The sequence below is a fragment of the Telopea speciosissima genome, chromosome 4 (genome assembly GCF_018873765.1).
Source record: "Telopea speciosissima isolate NSW1024214 ecotype Mountain lineage chromosome 4, Tspe_v1, whole genome shotgun sequence".
NCBI classification, from domain to species: Eukaryota; Viridiplantae; Streptophyta; class Magnoliopsida; order Proteales; family Proteaceae; genus Telopea; species Telopea speciosissima.
In genome coordinates, this window is record NC_057919.1 from 50983565 (window position 1) to 51001509 (window position 17945).

General features: G+C 41.9%; 1 protein-coding gene across 1 annotated transcript; it reads left to right on the plus strand.

Annotated features, from left to right (window-relative positions):
- Positions 1 to 1540: 1540 nt before the first annotated feature.
- Positions 1541 to 5469, plus strand: LOC122660384 (ricin B-like lectin R40G3). The gene is made up of 5 exons (XM_043855665.1): positions 1541 to 1800; positions 1861 to 2121; positions 2261 to 2383; positions 4869 to 5097; positions 5368 to 5469. Coding segments are annotated over exons 1-5 (831 nt in total). The 5' UTR covers positions 1541 to 1584; the 3' UTR covers positions 5370 to 5469.
- The last annotated feature ends 12476 nt before the right edge of the window (positions 5470 to 17945 follow it).

The window sequence follows — 17945 nt, forward strand, 5'->3', positions numbered from 1 at the left end:
CAAGAAAAGAGAAGGTTTTGTCAAAATATTTGAATTAAATCCCATAATTGTTTTTATTGTTTTCCGGACAACCATGGAGGTGGTTTAAAACATTCAATTTGATCTTTTCAATCCCTATAGGAAGGGTTGAAACAAGGTATGATCCCATACCTGCCAACATCATGACATAATTTAAGTTTAAAACTTGATAAGTGACAAATCCACACTATTGCCTAAGGGATGCTTAAACATACATGAGAAGATATACCATTATATTTAAAAGTCAATGACTCAATGTACACTAAGGATGTCAAAATGGAACCGAAACCGAATACCGGAATTGGAACCGACCGTTTACTATTGAATCGAACCGCACCGCAGAAAAATGATTCGGTTTTGATTTTATAGGTTCTCTTTCCGGTTCGATTTTGATTTGCACCGCAAAACCGTAGTTCTAAATCGAAGAAGAAACCGAAAAAACCGAATAGAAACTGATACCTCTTACTTGAATACTATTAATCAATTGGATTAATTAATAGTATAATAATTAATTTATAAACATAATTATTGCATCATAATTTAAACATAAAGTAAGTAAAATGTCATGAGTTAACTATATATTATATTTGTTCAAGTATGAATTGAAAATTATAGATGATGTCAAAATGGATTAACAAAATCCTACTTTTTAATAGAAGAAATAATTTGTTTATCATGTAAGAATGGAGAAGAAAAAAAAATGGAAAAACATAGAATAAAAAAGGAAAAGAAGGGCGGGTGAAGATGGGAAGTTTTTTTTTTCTTTTTTATCATATAGGCATGAGAAATATGATGAGTGAGGGAGATCAAGAGAGAATGGGGAAACACGAAAATATAAAGGCCTTAAAAATCAAGATTGCCTTCATTACTGTTTCCCAAAATGACACTACACAAACCGCATGTAAACCGGTGGTGAATTGGATAACGAAAACCGAATAGAAACCACTAAAATCGGATCGCATGCAAAATGATTCTGATTTTGGCTGCTTTCTATCCGGTTCGATTTTGATTTCATCTTATCAAAATGTAAACCGCACCGCAATCAAACCAAATAATCAGAACTGCACCGTTTGACACCCTATTGTACACCACTGTGTAAGGGATGCTTAACCATACATGAGAAGATATACCATTGTATTTAAAAGTCAATAACTCCATTTAGTTTTAAATTTGTTAGGTGATAAATCCACATTATTCCCAAGCATCAACTAATCAAATCAACATTTTTACCAAAACAAAAAATTAATAATCAAATCAACATATCATCTTTTCACATGACACACATTATTCCCCAAACAATTTGATGGTAATGGTCAGAATCAGCATAGTATCCTTTTCACATGACACTAATAAATAAGTGTATGGGTGAGGTGGGCCGGTAATTTCGTGAATTCCATTTCGTGTGCTCTTGTATCTGGGGCAGGCTCACGCTGCTCACCCAACCTGACAGGAATCTTTTTCCCTGTCTTTAAATAGCTGGGTTTACTTGACGGGCATTATTCTTAAGCGCCTAGCGTCTGTCTCTTCCTCTCTTTTCTCCCCGTCGTGGACTTCTGCAAGACGAAGATGGAGTTCCCATTTGGGCATCACCATGATCACAACCACCATCACAAGCGAAGGGATGAAGAAGAGCAGCACTACCCACCACCCAGCAACCATGAGCCCACTTGGCCACCTCCGCCACAAGATTTCCAACCACCAACATATCCTCCTCCCAATCGCTTTGACTCCGAATCTGATTACCCTTCAGTTCACCATGTCTCTCATCACCACTACGAACCTGAACCTCAACTTGGTTATGCTTCGATCCACCATGTCTCCCATGAGTCCCATCAACACTTCAAACCTGAACCTCAACCTGATTATGCTTCAGTCCACCATGTCTCCCATCAGATCCACCAGGGTTTTGATCCTGTTCCATATGATGAGTTTCGCTCTGAAACTCACCATCAGTACAATCATCACAACCATGGTGGTTCTGGGTCTGAACTGTTGAATAAACCCACCAGCAGGGTCTATAGCAAGGCTGAACCTGGTTATTCTCTCACTGTCCGAGATGGGCATGTCATACTCGCTCGATCTAATGAAAATGACCCATTTCAGGTATGAATCCTATCATTCATTTTCACCCGTTCTCTCTCTGTATGTTTCGATTTCAAGAGGGTTAATTTTAATTTTATTAGTTCCACTTTTTTCTGCTGTGTTGATTTCCTTACCTGGTTTTGTTGTCGTTGTTTGGTAGCATTGGATCAAAGATGAGAAATATAGTACGAGGGTGAAGGATCAGGAGGGTTTTCCAAGTTTTTCTCTCGTAAATAAGGCCACTGGTCAGGCTATGAAGCACTCCATTGGAGCCACCCATCCAGTAAGTTCTATATATAAACAAAATTTCAGTTTCTTAGAGAAAAAATTAGAATCATTGGGAGTCTAGGTCGAATGATTACATTATTTTTTCCATAGTTGTTTTATTGTTATAGCGGGCATAAATTGTATTTGTAATCTCCAAGGTTTGCTCTCAGTTTCAGTGGAATTATGCACTCTGGTGAAAAACTTCACCACCTGCCCTCACCATTGTGGTCTTAATCACATTCTCCACTGATCCAGTCATATCTCTGAAGATTCTGTGTTAATTTTCTCCTTTATGGTCCCGATCCCAATCAGGATCGCTATCTCTGTAAAGCTTTTCTTATTGCCTAAAAGCATAAGTGCTAAAGACCACACAAAAAGCAATAGCATTAATAGGGATTATACCCCTAATTGTTGCAAAGTTGCAAAAGAAATGATCCAAACCAATCTTGCAAAGTCATTGTGGAAAGTGATTAATTGATCACCCACCAGATGACACTTTCTCCTATTTTGTACTCAATTTTCAGTTAGAAACAATGGTTTTTTTTTTCCTTAAAAAAATTTGGAATTACAAATCTTAAGACATTTGATTGACATTGTAGGTCCCTTCTATCCTATGTAAAGATAAGTTGATATAGATTTTAGATACTGAGAACACTGGGGTTACATACTGTTTACCTTTTATTTTTTTTTTCAAAGTTAGCGAAGGTACAATTTTATTGGGCCATTGGCCAAGAGAAGTTTCTGCAATTGGCACCATATAATGTGACATGTACAAGTCCCGCCAAAACAAAGAATTAATAATAAATAAATAAATAAACAGAGAAAAGGAAAAAAGGGGGAAAGATAAAGAAAACTCAAACTACTCAACAGCAAGACGAAAAGAAACGTGGTCAAGTGCCTAGTGCATTTGGTAGCTAGTGGTGCATAAAGGCCCATTGCTACCAGGAGGTCTTGAGTTCAAGTCTCCTAGTTCACATCCTACATCCCCCCTTACCTATCAAAAAAAAAAAAAGACAAAAAGAAACGCCATTGCTAAATCTTGCCACTCCCTCTGTAGCCAATAAATCAACCAATGAGTTCTCTTTTCTTAGATTTCAATGAAATGAGATTATCCTTTTGCCAGAAAGGTATCTTTCTCTTTTCACCAAGTGTTAAAATCATTTGGTTCCTAGAAGACTATCAGTGTAATCCCATCATGATACTAAAAGACGCCCTCCATACCTGCTGGCCACAGGCTTTCCATGCTGCTACCATCAAAAGTTTAATTTAACAGAGTTGGTGGGGGGGAGGGGGTTGTTGGCTCCCATCTATGCTGGATTGTTTTCCACATGTAGATATGAATGCACTGGCTTGTTCCATTCTCTCATGATGTTGTCAAAAAGATCCCATGAAAGCCATCATGGCTGATTGCCTACTGTGCAGCATGGACCTTGATCTCTTGTTTACATGATATTTCTGTGTGCAACTAATAGAAAACTTGTTATTTTTCATCATAGGTGTCAAGGCAACTAGGCGATCCAAGGCGTTGGATGGGCGTCTTGGAGCCAAAGCGCCCTAGGCGTGCAGTGTATGATTATATGTAATACATCAATGATAATTTTATGGGAAAAAGATCTCTACTTGGTGGTGTTTCCTACGCCCTCTCACAGGGGACTGTGAGATGATGCCTCTGCCCCCTGGGTAGATACCTAGACGTGCTCCCCCATTGGCCCAGACGCTTGGATAGAGACCATGCGACCAAGTAGAGATCTCTTGCCCTAATTTTATATAATAAAGTTAATATAAAACATAGTAGCTTTATCAATGCAATATGATATAATTATGCTAGTAATGGCCTAATATTAGAAAACTAACATATAATAAACAAAGCATCAGTTATAATATAAGCATATTCATAAAAAAATAAAGCAATGAACACAAATCAACATAAACTCATGAAGTGTCAACCCGGCTTGCCATCGCCTTGGACCCAAGAAAGAGTTTGGGCGCCTAGCCCTTGACAACTATGTTTTTTATTCTCCTCTATTCTTTTGTGACTAAGAGCCTTTTTGAATTTGAAAATTCTCTCTTTTTTTCCCACACTTTCCTTCATTATTTTTCCATCCAACATGTGATGTTCATAACCTTGCATTGCTTTACTTCATGTTGATACTCCATTAATAATATATCAATCTGCATTTTGCAGAGTAACTGTGACAGGTACATGGATTTTTATCTTCAATATATGCACTGTTGTCTCAACAAATTGTACCTACCTTTTCCACCCTCCCCCCGAGAGAGAGAGATCTGTGCTCCTCTAGATGTTCATAACCTTAAATTTTTTGTTCCATCCTATTGCCTTCTTTTTTTAGAGTAGGAATCTTACTAGCTATTTGTCTGTTGCCTTCTTTTTTTAGAGTATAAATCCTACTAGCTTCTTGTCTGTTGTATTTTCATTTCATCCAGATTTGAGTGCTGCAGAGGTGAATGAATACCTTTTCATGTTAAAAAATCTATTGCAGGTCCAGCTGATCTCTTACAACCCTGATGTTCTTGATGAATCAGTCCTGTGGACTGAGAGTAAGGACTTGGGAGATGGTTTCAGAACAATAAGAATGGTTAATAACATTCGTTTGAACTTGGATGCTTTCCATGGGGATCAGAACCATGGAGGAGTTCATGATGGCACTACTATTGTGCTTTGGGAATGGAAGAAAGGTGATAATCAGCGATGGAAGATTTCTCCCCACTGTAAGTACTTCAATATCCCAAACAACTAGCATCAGTAGTAGTTCTCAGGCAATGTTCCACCTTCTCTAGTTTTAGGGGATTAAGATCATGGTTTTCTCTGGGCATGTATCTTGAATATGGAAAAGGTTATTGAAGCAAAGGAAAGGAAAGAAAAGAAACATCATTCTGTAGTTTGAGAGAGATGGAGAGCCTCATTTATTCTTTCATTCATTCACTAGAAGGCTAACCAGAATTTTTCTTGTCTTGGCTTTCTTCCCCAACTTATTGCAGGATCTGTGTGCTGTTGAGTCTCCCGTGCTTGGAAGCTTTTGTTAGAAGAAGACAGTCCCTTGGAGAATGTGTGTTTTTTATATTCTCTTTGGGTGTTCTATGATTATCATTCTGTATGGGTCAAGGACCAGAGATGTTTTTATATTTTCACTTTGGGTGTTATGGTGTTCTATGATTACCTTCTTTATGGGTCAAGGACCAGAGATTTATGTGCTATACTCTAGAGTTGTACACCTTTTCATTATATATTATAGGGAGAGGGTTGGGCATGCCACAAGCTTTCCTGGAGCTAGTGGATGTGCCCAATGGAGTGGGTGAGATGGGGACGACAGGGGGGTCATTGCCGTAGGGCTTGGGAGAGACAGACTCTGACTGGGCACAACGCCAGCGTGCCCAGCTTTTACCCTGTATCATATAACTTATTAAAAGAATGAGAAGTAGTTCTTTGTCCGAGAGTGTGGCCTATGCCAGCACTCCCATGTGTCTGTCTCTCTCCTCAAAACAACGGGGCTGAGGTATCTTTTCCTATGGAGAGGAGAGATAGAATCATGGGAGTGCTGGCAAAGGTCAGACTCCCGGACAGAGAACTTTCTCCCAACAATAGTACATTGTCTGTGTTCCTAGGCTTTTTAAAGTCCAAGTCAACAATGGTATATTATGACCCTCAGCAAACCCCGCAGTGGTGGGAGCCTTGTGCATTGGGTATGCCCTTTTAGAAGTTAGATATAATTAACTTTTTGAGTCCGGATTAGCTCCTTCTATGTGCAGTGTAACAACTTTTCTTTTTTTTTTTGGTAATAAGTCTAACAACTTTTCATGTATGGTTTTTGTCACATGTTCTTTTTCTTTTACAAATATCCTTCTAAACATTCTTAATGGCAGTATTATGGAAGCAAAAAGGTACATGTCATGAAATTGTACGCAAAAGCTTCACATACGGAGAGCTGAACCAGGCTCTAAATTTTTACCCTATGTCAAAGTTACTCTCTTGTCCAAGATTTGTTGCAAGAAATTAGAAGATTAAATAGAATTATTTCTTTTTCCCTCCCTTGATTTTGTTGAGATGTTTAGTAAGCATGTGGTCTGGATAGGGGTAAATGACTCTTATAACATCTTTGCTTTAGACGTTCTCCCTTGATTATGATAACAACGAACTCATCCTACTCCAACTTAATGGGGTCAGATACAAGGATCCAAACAAAACAAAGTAGGGAAAACAAACTTCTAACTTAAAAGGGGAAAGAAAAGATGGGAAAAGAGGGATGGGGAAACAGATGAGAAATGAGAAATGAAAAATAACAAATGAAAGATGATAAATAAATAGAAAAATAAAAGATGAAAAGTAGTACGAAGAAAGAGGCATTACCCGTCAGGAGAATCTCAACTAAATGGGGTCTGCTACATGGATCCTTGCCTTCTAATAGGCTCTATCCGAGGTCATACTTGGTACAAAACCTAGACTATGCATGTCCTTATTCACCACTTCTCCTATGGTCATTTTAGACATTCCACCATGATTACTTAGGTTTAATAAGTTGCTAGACTATAACTTAGTGGACTGATATGTATACCTACAACTTCTTAAAAATAAAATCTTCGGTATAAGCTAGGAGAGTCATTCCTCATTTGCCCCCCCCCCCTCTCTTAACATGCAACAAAGTGTGGTAGTCGCTTTGTTCAATCGGTTACATCCTAATATGCTCCACATCAAATGGCTTTTGCTATTCATGGCTCATCAAATGGCTTTGGCTCCACATCTCAATATGCTCATCAAATGGTTTTGGCAGTTTCAATTGTTAATGATCATCAAGTGGCTAGTGGTGACTTATCTTCAGTTTCGCAAACTCCACAAGGGAGTGAATATCTCCAATCAGCTACAACTATTAATGCTCTTCCAACTCAACTTTTTTGTTTTTTTGGATAAAGCTCAACTATTATTGATTGAGGTATTGGGCGAACCGGCGAAGCAATGGTGAGTCGTTCAGGCATCGTGCAAGCTATTGTAATCAGCTCAAGGATGCTCTATGAAACTCACTATCCGTCCTTCTATCTGTGTAGGTCTGGTCCCGACTTTCATGGGATTATGCCGAAAATTCTCTCTTTCTTGAAGAATTGTGACAAACTATTTTGCTTCTTCTAATGTCAACTCTTTCCTTCATCTTGGGCTTGAGAGTGTTTACTCTGGTCGAACCTCCGAGGCTGCCATTGCCAGAGCCAAAAATGGAAGAAGACTAGAGAAGTTTTTGCCCAAACCCACCTGCTAGTGCAGTACAGGTTGCACGTGACCACGACTGTATATCGGGACCAGACAGGATTTCAAACTTCAAAGTGGATGTTCATTCTGTTTTGTCTGCCATGCCTCTACTAGTGGTTTCGAAAATTGGCTGTTTGTCCAGCTGTATTTCTAGGCAATTTATCGGTTTCACCTATCCCCTAGCTTCATGTCAATGACATGTAAGAGAGTAAGGTCATATTCCATTCCTTGGTGTTTGGTATTTTGTATCAAAATCTTGTGTATCTAGTGTCTTCCATCTAAATAGAATTTCTTTTTACCAAAAAAAGAGTGTAGTGGCGAAGAGGAGGTTGAGGTAGAGCCTCTTACTTTCCGCATATCTGACCTCCTCTCCTCTTTCCCTGCTCTCCCCCAATCTGCAGGTCAGGTAAGGCTCAAAATTGGGGACAGGAGGACCCCATGGTCCCTCAATCCTAATAGATGTGTGGACATGTAGGCCTCAGGATCTCCTACACACATGTTAAGTTTCAGCTTGAATGGAATTGGCCAAGTGGCAAAGCTTATCATTGAAAGATCTAGAATTACAAAGGACGTATGCACTGGACTATCAAGGGCTTGTATGTATGAGTGGGTATGCATTTGCATTAGATGGTATATGATTCAATTTGGGTATGAGATTTAACACATGATCCAGGTCCTTCTATAGACATCCAATGGTTGGATATGCCAAATTACTCTTCCACATGACAACACTAGGTTTACTCTGTTAGGTAATCATGGGATCAACTCCATGGTTGCCCATGGGAATCCAATAACAAGTTTCATGGGGTTTGGTATAAAATTTATTAAACCCATCTTTTTTCTTTGTCCCATAAAAATTAGGGTTTCACAATAAAAGAAAAGATCATCTCTTTTCCATCCCATAGACAGAGGGAACCATCCCATACCCGAATGCGCAGCGGAAAGAGATCAATTCGGGTGTTCTTTCGCATCCCATGAATATCAAATAAAAGAAACTTAATGTAATATAAAAAAACATCAAGATTTGCTAACCTAGAGAGCCTCAAGTGTTGATCCTCCTCTAGATAATGGTTTGTCTCCCAATGAGCACTTCGAGAAACCTTTTCTTGAACCTTCTTGATGTAGCTAAAGATTCCCATGTCAAATAACCAGGTTCTCCGAAAAACAAAAAGATCTAATGCTCCATAGGTTTGAGCACACTCCTTTTTTTTTTATGTCATTCATGCATATATTCTTACATGATCCCCATCCTCGGTAATTCAAGATCCCTTCATGCATTTATTTTACTAGTCTTCTCGCATGCCATGTACACATACATTTCCATGTTTCACTATCGGTTTTCATGCTATACCATGTGCATGGGTTTAGCCATCATTTTTGTCTTCTTCCTTTCTATCATCTTCTCCATGCCTAGTCTAGAGTCAATCATGCTCAGGTTTATTAGGTTGTGAGTCCATTTTACATTCAAGCATACTAACCTTTGTTTTGTAGCCAAACCTTCGGGTATATACACCTCACCTTTCCTTATATTTTACTTCTTCGCATTTTTTATCATTTTACACCACCTTCAAAGCATATTATTATCCATAGCAAGTACGGACTACCAACGAAGTCTTCACTACGAGGGGTGTGACTCCCACTCAAGATGTCCAACCCTCTCATCGTTTCCTTCAACACTGTAGGAACGATATCACTACCACGTTTGATTTGTTTAACCACCTCCATCAGTACGGGGGAAGCCCCGGGAGCACTAGAGCGGAGAAGGAATTGAACAATGACACAGAACAAGAAAACCCTCTTCCTACACTCCATAAAACCATGGTCGCCCCTACATTGACCCACAAAGAGGCGAATGATCGCCAAGACATCAATACGGTGACCATGCATAAAGTGGGGAAGATGTCCCTTTTCCAGCCCAAAGAAGGACATCATATCTCTGGAATAGTCATCCTTCAAAGGGCATAACATGATGTCGAGGAGAGAAAAAACATGCATGAAATTCCTCATAAATCGGACATACCTCGGCAGTACCAAATCGGAACACATGTACTTCCGGGATCCAATAGTAAGAAACACCTCGAAGCAAGTCCCATGCAAGCATCATGTTTTTCACACCCATCAGCAGTTGGAGGTGCACTCTCCCCAAGGCTTCACGATCAACTCTCAGTCTCTCAGTATGGAATCCATCCATGAGCTCAAAGCCTTGTCTATTGAATGAGGAATATAACAAAATAGCAAAATAAGAGAAGAAGGGAGAGAAAATCCAAAAGCAACAATCCAAGAGCAAGGAAAGGAAGAATGGAGAGTTTCCACATTTTCCAAGTCCCTAAATATAACCCCAAGGATGATCAAAGACCTAGGAAGGAAAGGGAAATCAAAATTGGAAACACGGAGTCGATAGTGAAACTCCCTATTTTGACAATGAACCACCCTACCATTGACATCGACCCATTGTCGACTTTTTTGCCTCGATGTCGATCCTAAGTGTTCCACTATCCAATAGTTCTTTCCTACTATCTAAACCAAATCGAAAGTAAGGCCATGGTACTCGACACCCAGAATTTCCTCCTCGATGTCAAAGGATACCCTTTCACTGCCGATCGATAGTAGCTCGATGTCAATACTGTGTTGTTCACTGTTTAAGCAATGCTTTTCATTTTTGGGCAATCCGCACTGAACCAGTGGGTCCCTGCCATCCGGACACATTATCCTACGCCCTAGGGTCACAATGGACCATCCCCCACCGCTTCCACATTCATACATCACATTTTGCCTTACCCAACCACACAATTGATTAAAAAATCCTAAAAATGGATCAAAAAATCAATTAAGCCTAATCATTCAAAAACATTCACAGGGCTCATAGGCCCAAAACTGTTCATCCTTCAATTCGCCTTACACTGTCCTCCATCTCCATCATCCTCGTCCTCGTCCTCATCACCGCTGTCCTTGTCATCATCCTCCTTGCTCTCCTCCCGATCATCATCAACCCGTGCCCCGTGGCCACCGACTAGATCATCAATTTGGATCACTGGAGATCGTGACACCAGAACCTCTACAACTGGGGCAGGTTGGGTAGCAACCCAAGCCTCATCCCTTTCCTTTTGGAGCCGATTGGCAGTTGCCTCGTACCCCAGAATGTCACCCTCTTACATCACATAACAAGCATTAGCACCATACATTTTTTATGAACTAACCATGTGGATACTAGCACAACAAGAACTGTTACTTACCAACTGGAGGATCCTCTCATCTTGCGAGGCAGTCAACTCCTTCAAACCGACAACCATCTCCTTCAAGCCGGCGACCATCCCCAATAGGTCATCATACCTGTAACCAGGGACCTACACCAAACGACGATGGTCAGCCGTTACAAAGAAAAAAAAGATAAGGCAAACCCTAAGCAAAGTCAAACACTCACAAAGTCAAAGCAGCATGGACAGCTGGCCACAAAAGAAGAAGGATGAGGGAAAGGCACCTCCTTTCCCTGACATACAAGAGACTACCCAGGCGCTGGGAAGAAAGTGTCAGGTACCATGTGAGAACATAGGGGTACTGATGACGACCTAACGCCAGCCTCACTAACAGGGGAAAGTACCGCCTGAGGAGTAGACTCGAATGAGGTGGCCTCATGAGCCGAGGTGCCAACACCAGTAGCAGCAGCAGTTGTCTCCCCTACCTCATAAGGCTCGATGCCGGTCGGAGCCTAAGCACACCAGAAGTTAGCAACCAAGATGCAAATTGGAAGCTAGAGAAAGAAAGAAGCAAAGAGATTCAAAGCTTACTCACGGACCCAAAGGAGTGAGCCGTACACACATCAGCTCCTTCATCCGATTCCCGTGGTAATGGCCCCATGAGTTAGGCTCAACGAAGGGCCGAGCATTGACACCCTTCATGAACCAGTTCATCTCCTGCTTAGAGAGTCTCTCCAGCTCAAGCATAAAGCAAGGAGGCCTCACAGGAATACAAGGCCTCTCGACACCGGGTCATTGCCTATAAGCCCGTCCCCTAGATACCAGGCATACCCAGATGGTCCAGCAAAGACCATACGTCGTGGCATGAGCCTCCTCATAGCCTCCAGACAAGCTTGCACTCCCAGCTCGAGAGACTCGAATGGCTGCCATACAACCTGTCAACAAAGCACATCCAAGTCAAAATCAAATCAAATGCTAGGAAACACAGGCAAAACACTCAACCAAGTTCTCACCTCTTGTGGGGAAAGTTGATCCAATGCCTCCCTCAACACCGACACAGGAACTCTCCTCTCCTTAGGATGGGTATTGTTAAACAACCACATCCCCGCCCTAGGAAAGAAAGAATTGTCTCTAGTTATCAACCTAGGAGCCCGTGCCCCCAAGTGATCATAGCACCAGCACTGCAATCAAGACAATAGACATCAGTATAAGCAATACAAGCTGATACAATGCAAAGCAAATACAAGAACAAAATGTCGGATTACCTCTGGTACATACCAAGTGTCGTCGACGCACTGGGTACACCGCATGGCCAAGGAATCCAGCGTCCTCAGCATATGGGCATAGCCTGCACCAGCCCAGTCGAATTTCTTCACCCTCGGTAAATCTTTGAGGTACCACACCATGGAGATGTGGATCCTCATCCCGCTGGTACTGAACAAGGTGTTCCCTAAAAGGTAGAGGATGAAACACCTCGCCTGCTGGTCTAGCTCCTCACGGCTGGACGAGTCAGTCAACGTTTTCCCATCCCATTCACGACGAAACCACTACACCGTCGTGTGAGATTCAGGGGGAACAGACCCAAGCAGCCTCGTCAACTCCTGATCATCAAATGTCCAGCCACCCGGATGCCCAACCACTGCCTCACCATTGAAAGAAAGCCCCATGTATAGGAAATAGCACAAGGGCATGATCATCATCTCACCCACAGGCAGGTGGAAAGTGTGGGTAGTAGGTCACCACCTCTCAGCCAGGGCCTATGCCAAAGACGTATCGAAAGACCTAGTATGCATTAGAGCTAGATCCTTGAAGCCAGCCATCACAACCCACTGCCGGACAGCCCCGTATAGCTAGCCATACCAGCTCAGAATAGTGGAGCGAGACCCATACTTATGATAGGTCACAGGTACCTACACATCAAAACAAGATACCCATACCATAATCAGTTCAAAATCCCCAGTGGGTCAAACCAAGCAGCAGGTTTTAAAATGGATCAATCCTATGCTACACAGGAATCCATATAATAAACCCTAAGCCTGAAACATCAAGGGACATCAGGGGCATCCAATCCCCAGTGAACCCAATCCTAAACGGGGACAATCATGAGCAACAACGAATCAATAATGGCCACACAATTGGGCATCACACAGAGAACTATACAATCAGAGCCTAAGAGAATCAGCAAAGATTAACACATGGCATTACAAGCAAAAATTCCAGTTCAAAGCAAGCAATGCGACATTCCAAAATCCAAACACGAGATTCAAGTCTTACCTTGGGTGGCTTCCACGCATTGTTGCAGATGTGCATGGGCGTCTCTCTGAGCAGACGGCCCTCATACCATGGAGGCCTCGATGTCTCCTCACAATTGCTCAATTCATCCTTGTCAAGATCAATCTCCGGATGATGAGTTGAATCGTCTCCCTCCCGAATCACGACGCCCGAACTCTACGGCCTCTTAGGAGAATGAGGAGTATCCTCAAACGACATGGGTCTCTTTCCCTTATCACGACCAGACATGACAGAGAAGAACAAAGAAATCCAAGGAAACTTGGACACTTCTCACAAATCAACATGGATGGAAACTGAGACAAGGCAGAGACAATCAATTCAAGTCCAAGAACAAAAGATTTGAATCACAAATGGCTACACACGGCCAAAAATATCCAAAAACTCGTAAGGAACCCTAAACTCTCGGAGAAAATCAACATAGAAGTGGATTTGAAATGAGACTCTTCTTTATAAATGGAATTTTTGCCCAAAATCGACATCGACCAGGTTCTTCCTCGACATCAAACCACTGTCGAATAAAGCCCTTCGATGTCGATGCGGGATTTCAGTGTCGAAGAATCAATTTTCACTATCAAGCCATGCATTTTGCTGCCAAATTTCAAATTTTGAGCAAGTAGGCCCACCCCCATGGTGACTTGGCACCCCTAGCACACCAATACCCACCTTACACGTGGCCCATGCGCACAATCAGGAAAGATTCCCAATCTCCAATCACACCTGCACAATCGACGATTACCAACTTGGGATCTTAATCAGCGTATCACGCACGCCCTTGCACCTGTAAGATTACAAAGCACCTCACCCTTTCAACGGCAAATTTATCCCCAGGAGTGCCCATACTATTAGTGATCCTTTACAAAGCTCCACGCTAGAACTATCAGTGGCCAACAAATCCACCTCGCCCTTTCAACGGTAGATTATTCCCCAAAGCACCCGTACTATTGGCGATCAACACGTACACCCTTACCCTATCAATGGTTTGATTAACTTTAGCCTGAACGGATTCGCCAACAGACCCAGGGTCCTGCCTCCATTCGAAAATCCATTCAGCCCATTTTCACTCTTTACTCTCGGGTCTTTATTTCCTAAGAACGGATCCACTAGAAGTGCCTCCGTTCGAAAATCCGTTTGAGGTCCTTTGCGTTGTCATAAATGGCAGCTTGTGGGGACTCTTTATGGGTCCCACTTACACTCTTCTAACACTTATCTCATGCATCCCCAGGCAGTCTAATTTGTTCGGGGACGTGTATCTGGCAACCTCTTCTAAACACCCGAATATTACGCAAATCTTTGGTGAGTGAGTTTTGGGTGACTGTTTAGGTTGGCTTATTATTAATATACATTTATCATGTTACATGTATCATCAACAAGCAAATTGCATATTTGCATTATTTATCTTGATTATTAATTGATATGAATGTGGTTGTGTTTTGCTTCATTATTGTATCAGGTTACGGTGTCGGGTGTACTGGTACAGGAACCCCAAAAATGTTTATGAACTTCATTGCTTGTCATTTTGGCCTATATGTGCCGTGTCGTGCTGGTACCCGAGTGCTAGATGGAATGGGACGTTGATGCACTCGAAATACCTCTTAAGACGGTAGGATTTGCATGTAGTATATCTGTGGCTAGGTTTCATTTTCCTTATGCTACGACCTTTACCAACAGGGGTTTAGGTGTTGGGTGATCAAGGCTCCTTGCCTGTGGGGGAGAGAGCCTAGCTTAAGGATGATTCCTGATCATCAGGATCTGCCACTGGGTAGTTTTGGTGGCTTCGACCGGCGTAGGCCCCTAGGTGACAATTGAGGCTTTACTATGGTGATAATATAAGTGACCCACAGTGACTCCCGAGTTGTCATAGTAGCATATACCTGGACTTAGATTATGTGTGCTAGATGAAAAATCTATTAACATCTACATTCATCATGGACTATGTGTGATCTGTGTATATGCATTCCCCATCCCCTCACTGGCTCAGTGGAGCTAACCCTAGGGGTGTCAACTGGTCGGGCTCGGTCGGTCTAGATCGGGCCTGAATGGGCCTCACCAATTTTATAGGCTACACCGTGTCCGACCATTTAGGCATTCGGGCTTGCATTGCGCGGGCATGGTACAGTTTCATTTCGGTCGATCGGTGTTCGATCTTTAATCGGTGCAACCTTATTTGGACTAAACACGCCTGAAACGGGTCTTAGTCGGGTTAATGACCTATTTAACTCTAAAAGATCGGGCTAATTGATGTTTCAGACCAAATGTCATGTAATGGATTCAATCTTTTTAAAATGACATTTCTCAGCACTGATGTTAATACAACATTATACCCTTCAAAGGGTTCCATCTCATCAACAGTGAACGATTTGAGTGAAATAATAGTAGAGGTGGGTTCAGGAAAGGAGTATTCAATTTGGCTATTTCTTCTTCTTCTTCTTCATTTGCTAAGTTGTCTATTAGCTTCATCAGAGGTGGGTTCAGGCCAAAACTCACCCAAATATGGCTGCCAAAACTCACCCAAATATAGCCGCCATGACTTTCCCTTCGACTTCGACTTTGGTGCATGAACTTCGGCTTATCAGGTATAGTATCATCAAGAACCTTATATTAGATCTCCGGTCATCAAATTGAAACTGAATTGTTTCTTTATGGAAGATTAGATTAGGAGTTAATCAAATCATAGATAAGAAAATACTGAGTATATATGTGGTGGTGGTTCTGTGTTGAAGGTGAAAGGAGCAGCAGGAGAGGATGGAAGATCACCCAGTTCCTTGGATATCTTTACACATCAAGGTCGGGCTAGGCTCGGTCGGGCTAGCATTCGGTCGGTCCGGTTGGGCACCCGACGGGCTAAGACCCCACACCGAGACCGCCCGGTTACTAAACATGTCGGGCTTAAGCCTGACACGTTTAGTAAACGGGCCGGGCCGGGCTTTAGTCGGGCGGGCTTGGTTGGTTCTGTCGGGCCGGGCCTTGAATTGACACCCCTAGCTAACCCCTTGTGTACACCTTCTTTTAAACTTTGATACAGATGATGGTTACTTGACTAGTCTTGAGGTCCAATCTGCCGACTACGACAGTATTGGCACTGAAAGCTATGTTAGAGGAACACAGCGATGGATGTCCTTGCGACGATTGTGCCTATGAGCCATGCTGATACTGGGGATTTTTTTTCCTCTTTTGATTCTTTTGGGGCTTTGTGCCCGCTTTTAACATTTGTTTATATTACATTATATTTTTTAGTTATATGATGGTCCGTCAGATAACTGTTAAATCTATGATGTATCACTTAGACGATTGAACATATTGTAACTACTGCACTAGCGCTTCTGCTTTATTTTGATCTTGGAATATAATATTCCCCTGTTCCCCGCTGATATTATTGTGTAATTTAATATTGGTTTAAGACTGTGATTGGGACATTGTATCTATGATCCTGGTAGAGGTAGGACGACCTGTGTCATCCTAGTCACCCCTTTAATTGTACTTTATTCCTTATTAGAATGGGGGCATGTCATCTAGCCCTGGTTCTATGGCCCTGCTCTTGAACTCGTTCTATTCTCGGTCGTCAATTTTAGGGAACAAACTCTATCATACATTGGATGGCAGCAAGGTCATCTCTTGTGAGGAGAGAAATAGACACAGGTGCTAGTGTACCCTACCCCTGCGGCTCAAAGTACCATAAACCTGATAGTAAGAGAGCTGTTTATGATGAATTAATCAATAAAATCTCAAACCAAGTTGCCCAAGAAAGGGCGAGAATGGATCATCTGCACATACCAACAGGTGAACGTACATCTCAAAGCCAATCACATTTTAATTTTGTTTCCATAAAAACCCCTCCTCCCTTTGTAAATGGAAAAAATAGGACAGGTGGTTGACTCTCACATGTACGTTCACCTATTGGTATATGCAGAGGAACCAAACTCCAAGAGGGCTGCAGGTTGTTGATGGTGCTGACTCAGCGGGTGTGGTTGCATGTAACAGTGCTTATGAGACATTTGGGCTGGATCAGTACTGCTGCAATGGAGAGTATGCCAATCCAACTACATGCAGGCCATCATTGTACTTGATCTTCAAACGAACTTGTCCAAGGGCTTAAAGCTATGCATTTGATGATGGCACACGCACTTACACATGCAAGACCTATAAGTACACTATCACTCACAAACTACGAAGAATCATCGCAACATAGGTTAGGCATGGCTACTTCTATTTCTAATCTTACCAACCTGATGCAAGCAATTTGTCCAGTTAATGAAACCAAAGTTCCAAGCCGTCTTGTCTAAACTTCATAACCACATGCATGGTAAAGCATGTCAACAGCCCCACCAGTACATCGGGTAAGAACTCAACCATTCTATCAAGATGGTAATGGAGAGGTTGAGGGGATGGTTTCATCTGCAAATATTCTAATTCTATCTTTGTCAATGGCAATCCTTAAAGCCAGATCTTTCGCCCCTTGCTGAAATCTAGACAATCCCAAGAGTCTGAAATTGTATGAAATTTCACTTAAAAGTACTTAGGCATATGTTGGTCGAACAATTGTACTATCAAAATCTTCATAATTGCTCTAACAGAAGCCAAATTCTAAGCCTTTTGTTTGACAAGCTCATTCATCCAATCTAAAATTCAAGGATCACTGGCTATACTTTCCCATCTTTGCGAAAGGAAGATCACACGTCTGGGGCCTTTTCTTTTCTTTTCTTTTTTGGCTATAGCTACAGCCGCAATGTGCAACCTCATGTAACAGTTGGATCAATTACTGTAAAAGAATCTCAATGGAAGGTTAGAGACACCACAAACAACCCCTCTTCCCCCCCCCCCCCCCGCCCCACCACAAAAAA